The sequence below is a fragment of the Rhodnius prolixus genome, unplaced genomic scaffold (assembly GCF_049639745.1).
Source record: "Rhodnius prolixus isolate KJV_2025 unplaced genomic scaffold, Rpr scaffold_2, whole genome shotgun sequence".
NCBI classification, from domain to species: Eukaryota; Metazoa; Arthropoda; class Insecta; order Hemiptera; family Reduviidae; genus Rhodnius; species Rhodnius prolixus.
In genome coordinates this window covers 29,061,191-29,077,349 of record NW_027411592.1, presented here as the reverse complement: position 1 = coordinate 29,077,349, position 16,159 = coordinate 29,061,191, and the positions used below count along the sequence as shown (strand labels likewise).

General features: G+C 32.9%; 1 protein-coding gene across 4 annotated transcripts in view; it reads left to right on the top strand.

Moving 5' to 3' along the window:
• Positions 1–16,159, top strand: part of LOC141449432 (ABC transporter G family member 23-like) — a 37,057-nt gene that overhangs the window by 5,555 nt on the left and 15,343 nt on the right. For 2 of the 4 annotated variants that reach the window (XM_074118866.1, XM_074118868.1), the window contains exons 2-3: positions 12,220–12,356; positions 15,067–15,199. In XM_074118866.1, the coding sequence (XP_073974967.1) occupies positions 12,235–12,356; positions 15,067–15,199 (255 nt within the window). In that variant the 5' untranslated portion in view covers positions 12,220–12,234. Of the gene's footprint in view, positions 1–11,227; positions 11,537–12,219; positions 12,357–14,820; positions 14,977–15,066; positions 15,200–16,159 lie in introns of those variants that run through there. The other 2 variants (XM_074118867.1, XM_074118869.1) reach the window with 2 other exon arrangements.

Here is a 16,159-nt window from a genome sequence, read left to right as displayed (position 1 = left end):
GGCGTATGCTGAATATTTCAAAAACTTTCGTTTATGAAATTTAAAGTCTCCAGAAGTTTCTAAATACATTTCTTGTTTTTATCTTGAAGGGTTTATAAATATTTCTTGTCGAGTTGGGAAAAGAACTTTTATCAAATAAATATTACATTTTGAAAATTCTTAATCTATAGTTTTTAATTTTTTAATGATTTAAGGCGCGTCAACATCTAAGGTTATTGGCGCCCGGAGCTTTTTTCAGTGCACTGCCGGACTCCGGAGAGTATTCTCTCGGTTCAGACAACACCGTCCATCACCGGACAGCGAGCTGTAAGAAGCTCCTAGGAAGAGAAAATCTAAGGGTCAGCAGCTGGATTCGAACCCGGGACCTCCACGTGGGAGTCCAGTACGCTAACCGCATAGCTAATCCCTTCCCAATCTATAGTTTACATACATATATACACATGTACATTTAATACATATATATACATTTAAAAACCTTCGATGAATTTTTTTTTTAGTGATTTGAAATAGAAAGAACATTTTGATCTCCAAAATTTGAAATATACCAACAAATTGCTTTTGTGTGAAAGTTCGATTGAGACCAATACGCTATCACTAAGTAGGAATTTCGAATTATATTCCAAGCAGTAGTAAGTTTTCTGAAAGACGATAATTGAAAACTGGCTATGTCCTCAGTGCTGGGTCCGCAGTGCTGACTTGGTCCGTCGTAGCTTGGGCGTGCTTTTCTTATTTCAGTTTTGGATTTTCACTCAACGTTAATGTGATTCATCAGATTATGGTAGAGATTTTAGCTTTCACTTAGAGAGATTCTGTCACACTGTACACTTTACGACTGAAATAGAAAGTTTAGTGCATTTACAGCCAGCCGGTAATCTCACTGCTCCTGCAGCTATACAAACAACATTTAGTATTGTTCTTGCAACCTTTTTTTTCTTCATTAATCTTGTTTCTTTTTGGTATTCAGAATATTTTTAAGGATCGATGCTCCCCCTTTCGGATATCTAGTCACTCTACAATTATCTAGGGTTCTCGGTCTACAAGAATGAGATGCCACTGCGTAATCTATGTATAAAACAAGACCATCCGGTTCAGAAGTCCCCCTAAGACTAAAGCACAACTCCTGTTTAGCAAAATTTAGAGCAGGTTAACCAGTTAAGTGTGTTTGACGTGATACACGGACAAACCAAATCTCTATTACGGTGCGTTCGACGTGTATACTAGTTGTGAAAAATATAAAATTGTCATTAACGATAAAAACTCGAAATTTTAATAAAATACAATAAGAATATTATTTGGTACGATGTTTCCTTTATCTTACCAACAGAACTGCTAAGTATTTTATACGCTGGGGGTCAGAGGGATTCAGCCAAATGATAAATGGTTGGTACATGTTTGGTCCCCGCATTAGAGATTGGGAATTACGGGCACAAATAAAAGCTCTCAACCTTTGAGCAATGCCGTTTTTACCTTAGATAGAGGTTCAGACCTCATTACGAGCATGATTTCATTTTGTACAGAATTCAAAGCTCTTTTCTTCCTTGTAAAAGCTCCTTGCGTCCCTAGTTAACTAGGCAATGCATGATTTTGAAATGCATAGAATGCTCTGTAATCTCAAGCCCCAGAGATTGCAGAAAAAGTGCTTGCAGTGACTATTAAGATGTTGTAAACTTTTGGTTGTTTTGCCCTGCGTTCGACGTGTATACACGTCATTGTCGTGTTTTTAATTCCGCTCACTTTGGGGGGGTTTTAAAACTAAATTCCACGCTTAACTGGCTAAGGTAATCTGAAGCAGAGCGTTCACTAGTCATTCCAATCATTGTTTCCCCCGGTCACAGACATTATTATTGCCGTTAAAATTATTATTAATTTTGATATTTTTCAGCGACAACTCGGCGCTTGTTTTAATTTGTACATCATAACACGTCCATTCGCCATTGTATTTTCTTTTATCAGATTACTTGTGTACGTAATAGCATTTTTTGACAGATTAGAGCACTATTTTTGTTTTTTATTTACTATTCTTAGGGTCCTTTGACCCAAAAAGTTATGACTCAATTCATTCATAAAGAAAATAACTTGAGAAAACGCTCATATATATGATAGAGTTAATTAATTGCAAAATACTAATTCAAGGTGCGACATTAGTTCCCACAGCGGTTTACATAAATTTGTAATTATTATAATTTTTTTTTTAAATTTCATTTCAATGCATAAATTACCTCAATTTATGATAGCACTTTTTATTATGATATTTGTTGACTAATGAATCATTGAGTGACGTTTATCCTTGGAAGTGGATTCTGATGGGTGCATTGTTTCGCCGATCGTTACTGTTCGTGGATGCATTGGAATCACTTTGAGATATCCACATCTTCGTGACATGAATACATTCGCAAAATATTTCACAAAGCACAGTACTGTAAACTAGCCCTGAGTGTCTCCTGCACTCCACTTCTCGACCGCATCCTCTTAAAAATATTAGCCACAAACTCCGCTAAAACATCCATTTTCCATCCGGCTTTCATAAAATCTATTAGATATTATTCGTAAAAAAAAAAGTGTTATCTGTTTCACCATTTTCGATTCTTACTCTGTGGTGATTAGCGCCAAAATACTATCATCAGTAAATAATAAGTTAAATTAATCCCTTGGTCAACCCTAAATAAGAAAACTTCTAAGTTCTTAATATGAATCTGTATTTCAGTTCATTTCTTCTGAGATTTTAATCAGCTCATAACATTTTTAATAAGCAATTATTCAACATTCATTTCCTTTTTTATTGTAATGTAAATTTATGAGTAAACTTCACTTTGTTGATGAAAAGTGTCGCATAATATTAATTTATTGTTTTGCTATTTTAATTGATTATAATAGTTAATTATTTTGTGAGAGTATAATTATTATAACTCTGTACTGTTTAACCCTTTAAAGTGTCGCGTGCTTTTCTAGCAGCTGAAGAACTCTTTTTGCTAATGTCGCAAAACTTTTACATTACGATGTATTTTAAATAATTAAGTATTGTTCATTGTTTTAGTGATTGATTCATTAAATCGGAAAGAAGATAGAAAATTGCCAATTTCAGACATTATTTTTACCAAGCTTACGACCTAGGGGACATGGTATATATAACTCTTTCGTAAATTATGTTCCACAGCCCTAAAGATGACCTAGTCCAGTGATGGTGAACCTATGACACGTGAGCTCATTTTTGGTGACGCGCATCTTCAAAGATAAAAAATTTCATAATTCAAATACTCGTATTTGTGTCTCATAACGGCCAGAGTTGGTTATTAATAATAATATTATTACTTACGTTAATAATAATTATAATTCATTAATACCAGACGTGCATGTACAAGTATAATAATATTGCGTAACAAATATACATATTAAAAACATTTAAATACATTATTTCAATATTGATATTAATATAAGAATGCCAAATTCTGGAAAGATGTACTTCGGGTACGCATCGAATGTAAATCATTGGTTTTATAATTTTGGTTTTTGTATTTTAAATGGCATTAAACAAATAATTAACTTGAAAAAATTATAAATATTTCTATTTTTTTTTAGTCTTTACTTTAGTGATGTGTGACACGCCACGAAAATTATGTTTCAATTTTTCAAAATTTCGACACACCGAGCTCAAAAGGTTCGCCATCACTAACCAAGTCCCTAAGTTGAAAGCTTGGCTGAAATAAAAATAATAATGACCGAAATGTGGCATTATTCTTTCTTCTTTTTTAAATAATTAAAAGAACACAAATTCATTATGCTAAAAGTACGTTAATATTTTTGTTTAGAGTTGTGTAATGTACGTAATATTTACTAACTACAATTAAGTAAGTGGCGAAAGAAGCAACATTAACAATGAACAGTATCCCTTATCTACTTTCATTCTTGTCCATGTCTACAAGTTTCGACATGCTTCAGAGAGTTCATTTGCAAATGCAATAAATTATGATGGATACATAAATCTCTCTTTTAGCGAAAATTAAACAAGTACTTTTTGATTTGAAAGTTCATTGACTTCTTTGCGACGACATTTTTATAATTTTTTAACGTTGAAATTTGAAAAAAATTTCAGTTTTGTTGCAAAAGAAAAAAAAAAAAATGTAGGTATCGTATCGTAAATGATAAATGCAGGACCGTTCTTCACTATTAAGAGACCTGATTGCAAAAAGCGTTTTAGGTTCCTCAAATTTTTTTTAACGTTAACATTCAAGATTTTGAAAAAAGATTATTAAAAAACCATCTTAACTGCAAATGATGTGACGCAGAAAAACAAAACAAGAAACATTCCAAATACATACTTATTAGGTTTACTGGCACAAAACAACAATATTAAATAAATTAACTGAGAAAAAATTATTAAATAAGTCAACTGAAACAAAAGTAACCCTGCCAACAACTAGTGAAAGAACGATTTACAATTAATTATTATTTAAAGTAAAATATTAATTTAAGCAAAAAAATCAAAATAAAACAAAAACTGTTATTCAACGATCAACTTACCTATATTTCTTAATAAATATTTATTTTAATGGTATTTCCTCCGACATTAAGGATTCTTTACAATTAAATATCTGTAAATCTTCTTTTTGACGCATTTTGTAGCAAATCCATTTAAGCGTTCTCCATTATGTACCACACGTATTTCTACATATATGATTCTTTCTCTAAACTTTTGTGTAGTTAATAAGCTAAAACTTGACTTCTAAATTGCTCTGCCAGTTTTACAGAATCTTCTTTTAGTTTGGGAAATACTTTTCTTCTTTTTCGAGTTTTTTTTTTAAGGAATTCAAGTTCCGATCTATCTACCATATGTGTCGTGGTCTTAATGATAGTTAAATTTTGATTTTATCAGAGTGAGTTATAATATAGTTGTTAACAACTGTTGATATACTTTTATGAAATTCTTGGTAAGCTTAATATAAATAACTCATAACAAATACAGACCTGTTATGTTATCGTTAATTGCAAACCAATTGACTACAAAGGGAAGTCAGTTCATACTTGGAAACCCGTTTTGTCTGCAACCATTTTCTACTTGATTTAGACTTAATATTTCGTTACTTTTTATAATTTCACAATTTTTTGTTGGTGCAGAAAATATTTAGTTATAAACGTTGCAATATTCCATTATAATGTAATATCACTTCTAGGCGTAGATCGTGAGGCTGGGTATCCAGTGGAAACTGCAAATAGAAAATCTGCATAATCAAAATATACTTCCACACTCCTAATAGAGTAAGACTAAATTATTTTATAAGCATATGGATATAACAAAAAAATTAAAGCTGTTTTATTCCAAACAGTATGTAGGTTAAATGCTGGAGGTAATAATACCTCAAGGCTTTACATGATCGCCAACTTTCTCAAAGTTCAACAACCTCGCCTTCACGTTCCAACTCAACCATACCCTTGCTTTATATTAGGTTCCTCTGATGTTATTTTCTAATTATTGTATTTTAAGAGATTTGATGTTGTTTAGCGATTGCCATAAACTATTAAAACTTGATTGGCTACTGGCAGATTTATTCAAAACAATTTAAAAAAAAAAAATACCAATCTCTTTTTTCAAACGTTTCGACAAGCTTTGCCTTTATTTTCAGAGGATTCCAAAATATGTGTAAAAATAAAAGTTAGAAAACAAAACGAACAAAAGTAAAGGTTTGCATGTTGTCTTCAGCGTCTGTATCAAATCTATCTCAATATTATTATTTTTATATAATTTATATTGTAAATATTATTTCAACATGCATACTCTTCTATAATCTTCTGAACTCGATAGCCACTGTAGAAGTTAAAAGGAATAATCTTAGGGCTGCTTTCCATTTAGCCTAAAATAAAAGAAAGAGTACACCATCATGGTGGGATCCAAGATCAATAACGGTGTGGTGGCCTGGGTAAACAGGCTTAAATTAGTCCTGCCAAGAAAACCTTAGAGAAAGTGCTGCGTTTAGGCTGCCTATGCAGGATGGTGCGCCTTGAGGACCTACCTGTCCCACGGTTGGGATGGAGAGCCTCCTTTATTTCACTACACCATCAGTACACTTATTTGTTGACAGGTAAACCAAAGGAGACGTCCTCAGAATGGACAGCAGAGTGGATATCCCTGTGAACAAAGAATAATCTGTATGCTGGTTTCCCTTATTATTTTCGTTTGCGATAGGTGCGGTGCATCTCTATCTGTAAATTCAATTAATGAAGAATCAGAATCTTGGTAAATTGTGGAAGTGCCTTCAAGAACAAATCCCCAGCAACCTAATTATCTACAGTGGCTCCTCTGTTCATATGCGTTTACTGAATATGTATGTATGTACATTAGGGTGTTTCAAAAAATGATGACATTTAAATTTTAAAGAGCGCCGGGCGGAAAATCAAAGTTCATTTAAAAACCAAAAGTTTCGTTCGAAATAGATCAAAATCGATTAATATTTAGAGGTCGCAACCATTGATCAAAATTTTTTGTTTTGCTTTTAATAAATATATATTTTTTATAAAGGGTTTTTAATTATTATTTTTTATTGTCCCTAAAGCGGTTTTAATGATTGCCCCTTTAATTTTTATAATTATCTCTTTAAACCTGAAACAATTTGAAAATTCTGTCTATAACATTTTTTTTTTCTGAGCCTCTTTTAATGTGATTGCTTCATCAAATAGCATTGTTTACTTCACCCAGTACTTGAATTTGGATACAAAACTTGAAAATTTGGGATTTTTTCAATCGTGAAATAACTTGTCAACCAAGTTACTACACAAACCTAACGTTATTATGCATAATTTTACCTATATTTGCGCTTTGGTATCTGTAAAATTATTTAGTGGCAGGAAAGTTTCAATTTAGTAGGTAGCATTTAACAATGGTGAGTGGGCTGAAAGATTTTTTTTTTAAATTCATTATGTGGAAGGAATCGAAAAGTAGGTTTGCATTAGTTGTACGTGATTATGGAGCCTTTACATGCTATTTACATAAACTTATCAAAAACACTGACCCCGACCCAACAGCTAGCTATTGCTCAACCGAGAGACATCAATAGTCCACTCCAATGCCGGCCTCGACCTCACACTCTAGTATTAAACTATTCTCTTAGTTTTTAAGTAGTAACTTTAAATATTGCACCTAGCGTTTAATTATATGTACTTGGATTACCACCTGGAAATTTGTGGCAACACAATATTTGTCCAGTTACACAATATTTAAAAATTATGTTAGCAGAACAATATAATAATTAAATAATTAGGTACTGTTTGTTGGGCTCTTAAGAACATTTCAAGCTGGCAAAAGTTCTTTTATTTCATTATATTTTTAATTGAGATCGGATCAAATTGTCTAAATAGAGTTTTCATCACTAAAACTTCATTTTATTGTAATTTTATAGATTTATAACATTAAATGCTAATTAGGATTAAATATTTAACCAAAATCCCAAATTTGAATAAAATCAAGTCCCAATTTACTAAATCAATTTTCAAGTTTTGGGTTTATTTCAAGAAAACAGGTCCTACAGTTTACTAGTTATACTAGGCACATTGATTGCCTAATAGATTGTTATACATTTATTTGGAACATTTCCAAGGAAAATTATTTATTATTATTTATTTGCAACCGGGGCCTTGCCCCACACAAAGGAGTTTGGGTACAATACTACAAAAGTATACAATAATAATAGCATTACAATAGTATAACCAAATATGAAATTTGAAACTGTTATTAGATTAGTAAATATTACAAAAAGTAATTGAAGATTACAAAAAAATGATTTTAGTTTGAAACAAAATAATGTGTAGATATAGAGACTACGGGTAGAATTTTGGAGAGCGTGTGAAAAGACAGAGCCAAAAGTTGTGATTGGTGAAAGAGCGAATAATGGTATGAATTTATTACGGAACATGTTATAGACTGGACAAATACTATAAAAGTGGTAAAGACTTTCTTCAATATTTTTACAAAACGGGCATAAATTTAGTGGATACAAATAATAGGTATTACCAGCTTTACCAGAAAATTTAAAAGTATGCTTGCCTGAGAGTCTAACTTGAAACATAAAGATTTCCAAGGAATATTAAAATGGGGTTCGTTTGTGTGGAGGAGTGAGGATTCTCAAAATGGCCATCCTAAAGCGATACCTCGCCATCTGTAAATCATTCGTATGAATTAAATAAGTAAAAGAGATCTTAAATCAAAATAAATAAATGATGATAACACCGATATGCAGGAAATCTCGAATATTTTTGACATTATAGAAATGTTTTTTTTTCCCATTATCTATAATTTTCTAGGTAGTTTAACAGAATTGAAACCTCTTTCTCAGAGAATGTGATGTGTTTCTATTGAAGCTGTGACGCTCCTTCTTTCCTTCAATAGAAATATTTATAAATAAGTAAAATTGTTCTAGAATGTTATTCACTTTTTGCAAATGTTCAATGAACTTTCGTAAGTGAACATCTTTTTTGTTCCTTTGCAACTCAGTTTATGTTTCAAACATAAGTAAAAAAAAAAAAGAAGTAAATAAACAAGTGATATAACGGAAAACTACTTAGAATAATGAACTGGAAAAGGTCAAGAACAATTTATTAAAGAAAACTGTGAAAATGTTGCACAATAGAAAATTTCTTCACGGCCAAATTAACGAAAAAAAAATTGTTTTTTTGAAAAATAATGATAAAAAATATTAAAAGGTCAAATCAGCTTGCGTCATTAGTAAAACAGGAAATTTTGAAAATTTTGTCCCAAAGTTTTATTTGATAATTACGTATTGAAATGATCAATTCTTCGAGATTAAATCTTTTATTGCAAATGTATATCATGTTCATAGCCATTAGTGATTCTATTGGACTCCAAAGTAAGAAACAGATTGTATTTGAGTGAAGATTCGGTCTCACTAAGCTTGAAAACAGGAGTGCAAGAGAACGTTCGTATGAAATCAGACGGAAACTGAATGGGTGAGAAATTAATATTTCAATGAAATATTAATTGGAAAGGGGAACTGATAAAATTTCTACTCTAAAATTGTTAACAATAAGATGTCGAGAAGTAAACCTATTTGCTTACAATTTATCGGAATTAGAAGTTTAATAATCGCAGTTATTTATTCACCAGCAAGCCACAATGGCTACAAATGGTTATAGAGAGTTTGTAGACGAACTGAGCCTTACTAAGTTCAGTCGCTTTTTGTACAAAAGATGCCGCTTCATACCAGTAGTGATTCCTCAGTTCAAAAATGAAATTTTAACCTCATTAATTTTTTTTTTTTACTTATTTTTAACAGAGGAGCTTCAGCTATATTGGGCGATTTGTAAACGGCAATTTCCGTTACAGACCCTGATTTAAGATAATTTCAGGTACCAAGTTAAAATCGCCTCAACCCTCTCTCCACATCAGGGATGCTGTATGTCGCCCACCCTTTTTAAAATATACCTTGACGTTGCTCTCAGAGGATGGAATGAGAAGTGTAGGAGAATGGGAATGAAGATTACTGATAATCTGTACATTTCTAATCTTCTGTCCGCAGACGACCAGTTCATTATTGCGGAAGATGTAGATGATGCGGGCTATATGCTGAGGAAGTTGTTGGAGAGTTATGCTGAATGTGGACTGGGTATAAATTTTCCATTATCCACCTATCCACTTCGAATGCAAGCACCTTAGAAATAGAAGGTTAAAAGGCATTAAAAGAGTGGATCATTTTAAATACCTTGGGTGAATAGTAGAAAAGGATGGCTCCTCCAAGCAGGAAGTAGAGAGGAGAATCAGGGAGGCGAAAAAAGTAATAGGCCTATTGAACCCAGTGCTATGGAGCGGAAATTTGTTGCCCAGAACCACGAGGCTGATCTGTACATCGATTCTCTAAGGTATCATATTGTATGCCGCAGAAACATGGGTGTTGAACAGAAGACAGCGCGAGAGATTCCAAGCAGTAGAAATGGATTTCTTGGAGGAGATCTGCGGGATGTTCGAGGCGGGACAAAGCGAGGAATGTTGATATCAGGGAAAGGAAGGGAGTGGAGAGAAACGTCCTGGAGATTAGAGAGGCTAAGGCACTCACATGGTATGGACATGTAAGGAGGATGGGTCCAGAGAGATTGCCTAAGGTGGTGATGGACAGCGAAGTGGATGGCCGGAGAAAGAGAGGAAGACCCAAAAGTGGGTGGAAGGACCAGATGAAGGAAATTGTGGCGGGATATGGTCTGCCAGAGGAATAGGCAGAGGATCGCGTCACTTGGAGGAAGGCATTTACTCGAGATGGCTCAAGGGAACCACGAGTTGTGGAGAACCCCTTTAATAATAAAAAATAAAACCCTGAAATGCTATAAGGTTCTTAACAGAACAGAGAAATCTGAGCGTCTTGAATTTGAGACATCGCGTTTCCTCCACCTGACGCACTTCCTCAGCCAAGCTCTCCTGTGGCTCTTACTTTGTTGGAAACATTATCAAGTAAACTAGTTTTTGGAGAGCTCAACAAACGTTTTTCACTAATGTGTTAATTTTGTAAAACGTTTTCTCTACAAGGAATAATTTCAGGAGATTTTATGGATTTTTATTTTATTTAGTAACAAGCCAAGGATTGAGAAGTTATCTTCATTAATCAGGACCTTAATTTTATTAATATAATATAGATGAAATTATTCCTTAAGTATTTATATCTGATGACTTTTTTAAATTTTGGACTTTAGTTTCTAATTGCTTTTAATTTTAACTTATCTTGGGCTTATTAGTAATACATATGTGTACGAGTATAGCTTTTTCTTATATTTTAGGCGTTTCTAGGAGGACGGGAAGTTATTTAAACTACTTTTTTCATTTTTAAATGAATCCCATTGAGTGTGTAGTCATTGGCGTCCAGAGCCTCTGTACTGGGCAACAATGTTCTTCCGTTATTGTCAACACTGGGCAGTAGTATTAAACAAAAAAGAATCAGAGTCTTTTTAGAGGATCTGTGGCGAACTTGTAGTTTTCTTTGGGAATTAAAGAAGTTGTATTGTAGATATAGTTTCAGGAAAAGAAGGTATAAATAGATTCCTGAGAATTTATATTGAAAAAAAAATGCAAGGTTTGTAAAAGGCGGAAGCCCAAAACAAAAACAGATAGCCTGAATGCCCTCTATATTTGGTCAGTATAAAAAACTTTAACGCCGTAACAACAAAGCATTCATTCCAGCATTCCAGTTTTATAGCATTCGAACATTATTAGTCAGTCATTCTATACGTCATTCTGAGTTCGTCTACCGTTTAGCCAATTCTATTATTATTTATTATAGTTTGGTCCTTCCTGATTGAATCACTTGTTAATTTTATAGATTAGTTTTAGAGCTAGCCCATAAAACATATTCGTAATTCTATATCTACTTAGCCCTTTCTATCTTCTATTCTTATTTAATAAACCATCTGCTCGGTATTTTATTAAACTTCATGCGTTTGATTGCATCTTCTACAACTTAACTTCATCATCTAGTCCGACTTTTTCCAGAAACGTGCTAGAAAAAAAATATACTCGGATCCCTAAAATCTGCATTTTTGGGCCATTCAAGTAAGGTCCACAAATAATTTCGTTGAATATTTCAACTGTTTCATAACAATGTTTATTCTTACCAAATTAAATCTACAATATCTATAGAAATGTTATAGAAAAGATTTCATTGCTTAAAAGAAGGAGATTTAAAAGTTTTATTTTGGCTGCTTAGGGACTGTAGAATAATGAATTTCTGTAATGTAGCCTACAAAATTAAATATGAGCTTGTATGAACGAGTTGATGACCAGAATTTGCTTGGAATAAGCAAAAGCTAATTAGTTGCATCCACCTTATAAATTTCTTCAAGCAGTAGTATACCGTTAAGGGTTTGGAATTGCAATTGAGCTAGTTCCTGATTTAGGGTTGGGATACCTCTGAAGAAGGAATTGATCTACGTTCTGCTCTGAGGAAAGAAATCTACTAGTACATTCAACTCTCAAGTTGAATTTCGAGGACGCACATATATTGACTTCTTTTCAAGGATTAATGTCCTCAGGAAAGTTAAAAACAGTTTTAGCGAATTAATGATCACTCTGTCAGCGATAATATGCTTAAACATTCTTTCAAAGTTGGAAAAAAAGACACAGCCGACACTATCTTGACAAGGGAAATATTTTGTCAAATTTTGAACTATACTTGTTAGAATCTTGATTTTGTAAGGATGTTTTACACGAAGCGCAATATATTATTGGTTGTTTAGGTGGCATGAGCAGTAATGGAATTAGAATCAAGCACAGCCAGCGAGTACGCGCTTACAATTCGTGGCGCTTACAAAAGGTATGGTGCTAACAACATCGTACTCAAAGGGCTCAACATGACCCTTCCTCAGGGTACTATGTAAGTAATAAACTATTATTTTTGTTTACAATTTCATTTCTATTTAAGTTTTTCACTTAAATAAAATGTTTCAAATAAAAGGTGTGATCTCGTTTGCACATTTGCAGTTACTCCCCTATTTCGCAGAAAATATAAAAAATTATTTCGCTTTAACAGTGATCAAGTTTAGTTCGTTCCCTTTGTTTGATGTCGCTATAAGCTGAAGAAAATTTTTGAGTTAATAGAGAATAGCTATAATATTTTCATTAAGAACGATGAACAATACTCTACACAATATTTTTGCGAGAAAGTTTATCGTGATTCTCTATCTCTGAGTCCGATGCGTTTTGGAATAGTCTGACACCTCCACTCTGCTCTTTGTTATTGATTGGTTCTGATCAGGGTGAAATACAGTTTAATTTATTTAATAGGATGAAAAAATAACTCAGTTTCTGTCATGATATATTATTATTAAAATGCCGAGCTTTCGACCTAGGGACTAGGTCATCTTCAGGGTTGTGAAACATATTTACAGTGTGTGAACAATAATTATATTAAAATGAAAATGTGTAATGTAACTAAATTTACAAAATTATTTACCTAATTTACACTGTAATATTTTACATCAGATTTCGTTACATTATACATTTTCAATTTAATATAATTATTGTTAACACACTGTAAATATGTTTCACAGCCCTGAAGATGACCTAGTCCCTAGGTCGAAAGCTCGGCATAATAAAAATATATCATGGCTGAAACTGGCAGTTATTTTTTCAACCTATTGAAATTAAGAATCAGTCACTAAAAATAATGAACAGTAATTAATTTATTTATTACTCAAATTTTGTTTTACTCCCATGTTGAGTTTATAAGTACTAATTGGATGTATTCATACTTGAGTAATATCTGTAGAACAGGTTTTAACCTAAGTTTTTATCAAATAAATAGAAAGAATATTTATTTATATCAAATAAAGAACAGAAAAATCAGTTTATACTTCTACTTCTTATAGATTCTATGAGAGCAGCCTAAAGTCTTTTGTGGTACTTACTCCACAAATGTACCATAAAAAGAATTAATCGAAATTTTAAAAATTAAATTGGCAATTATATTTATTAGTAATAAGAGTTTAAGTAAACTTTAAGCTAATTTTTATGAAAGTTATTTTTAGTTGGGTCATTTTAATTCTTTCTTCACTTAGTTGGTGACGCAATTTGAACTCGGATCTAACGGCCACATTCACTACTACTTTCGCTCACTACTACTAAGAAGGATTTATTGCAATCGTGACAAATTTTCAAAATTGATATTTCACTGGGGCGTGCATGTTTTGAGGTCTCCGGCGTTTCTAATAACGATATTTTCAGCTCATGGTCTGTGTGTGTATGTTATGTATGTGAACTTAGCTATTATTAGGTAACTCATCTCTTTTACTAGTTCGAGGTAAGGGATCCAACTTGTCTTGCGTACTTGTTCTGATTGGAGTTTTAATAAATTTCCATTGAGAAAATGAACGCTCAACTGAGAAACTTGGGGCCATTAATGTTAAAAAATTATCGAAAGCCTTAAGGAAAGGTGCATCAATATGTATGTTGTTTGCTTCAATCATATCCTTGTTTTAAATAAGTCAGTAAGAAGGGATACATCGGATTCGCTTAAAATTATATTATAAAGTTCAACAATATTTAATGTAAAGTTTAGCTCCTACCTAAACCTCCTCCACCAATGATTGAGTATACTTGGAACTAGCAAAAGCCACATTTACTTAAAGGCTGAATTGAATTTCACCTCATTCGTCAAAAATGGAACCGTTCCTTCGTACAGTTTTAAGGTTTACGTAACAACCAAAAAGGTCATAAAAACTAAAAAAAAAACTGTCGAAATGCTAATTTTTAAACCGTTATGTCTTCTGAACCGTTATTGAAATTAACTTCATTTTTTGTACAATTATTTATTTCGGACAGTTTAACAGTTTAGTCAAGTACGGATTTTTTTTTATAATTTTGAAGTGTTAAAAAAAATGTATTAATTTAATAATTTCAAACTGGAACTTTCATATTCATTTATCTTTAATCAATTCTTAATCCCCAAACAGGATTGTCAAGATTCCTGACTTACACTAAATTGATCCTCAGACATGGCAGTTTTAACATACATATATAATGCATTTTTCTTAGATTTCATAGTCTTAGATTGCCTAACGTAATAATTCTCAACTCATTCATACTATAAATCTTCGTTTATAAAAAAATGTATAAAAAATTAGCATTGATTTCAATTATACTCATGCCCCGAAAAGTTTTTAGGTATCGATAAAAGCGGTTTGGTTCTTCTAGTCTAATCTAAACGCTATTTATATTTTTCTATATTACATCTTTTGTAAGAAATTTACTTTTTAATGAGAACTGGGAAGACAATATCGAAAATTAGCGTTGAGTTTTTCGTACAAAATATCGATTAAGGTGGGCTTATTACTTAGTTTTCTTATTGTAATTATGTCGATATAGAGATCGGTGTTAGTGTTTATGAAGATAGCCTGAAGAAGAAACTGCTCGGGCTAAAAAGGAAGACAGAGCGGCAAATAGTTATGTTATAGTTAATTATAGTTACACGATTATAGTTATAATCAAGAAACCAAGTAAATTCTTTACTTCAATGAGATTTTATTACTTAAGCAATTAATAAAAAACGATTCCAACAATATGAACGTAAAATGTTTTTATTTCAGTTATGGTCTGTTGGGCCCTAGTGGTTGTGGTAAAACTACACTTCTAAACTGTATTGTCGGTAGAATAGAACTAGATGCTGGACAAATATCTACAAAAGCAAAGCATCGTGCCGACATTGGTTATATGCCTCAGGTGAGTTCACATTATTTTTAACAAAAAACCCTCTACCGACTTAATGCTTGATTATACCTGTATAGTTACGAGCTATTTTCCATTTTCTAAATAGGCAAAATTATTAACAAATCTAGATGAATAGTTTATTACTCAGACTCTGAAAATCTCCTGAAATTATTCCTTGTGCAGAAAACGTTTTACAAAATTAACACATTAGTGAAAAACGTTTGTTGAGCTCTCCAAAAAATTGTTTACTTGATAATGTTTCCAACGAATTCAGAGCCATAGGAGAGCTTGGCTGAGGAAGTGCGTCAGGTGGAGGAAACGCGATGTCCCGAATTCAAGACGCTCAGATTTCTCTCTTCTGTTAAGAACCTTATAGCATACAGTACAGGGTTTTATTTTTTATTATTAAAGGGGTTCTCCACAACTCGTGGTTCCCTTCTGCCATCTCGAGTAAATGCCTTCCTCCAAGCGACACGATCCTCTGCCTATTCCTCTGGCAGACCATATCCCGCCACAATTTCCTTCACCTGGTCCTTCCACCCACTTTTGGGTCTTCCTCTCTTTCTCCGGCCATCCACCTCGCTGTCCATCATCACCTTAGGCAATCTCTCTGGACCCATCCTCCTTACATGTCCATACCATGTGAGTGCCTTAGCCTCTTTAATCTCCAGGACGTTTCTCTCCACTCCCATCCTTTCCCAAAATTTTGTGAAGGATTTCTTAATGTGGAAGTCTGTCTTCAATAGTAGTGTGCCTAATCAATTTAATGTACTTAAAGAAGTATTGTTAACCTAAAATTTAAAGGGAGATCCTTATACTTATATAAATGCTTTCGCACCCAAACGGGATTACAAGTGCCATAGATGCTCGTTATGCTGGGAGCTGGTATGATTATGTACAGTCACCTTACAGCTACCAATATTATCATTTGGCTGCCAAATGTCAAGTGTGCTGTCACTCTTCTTGCTTTTA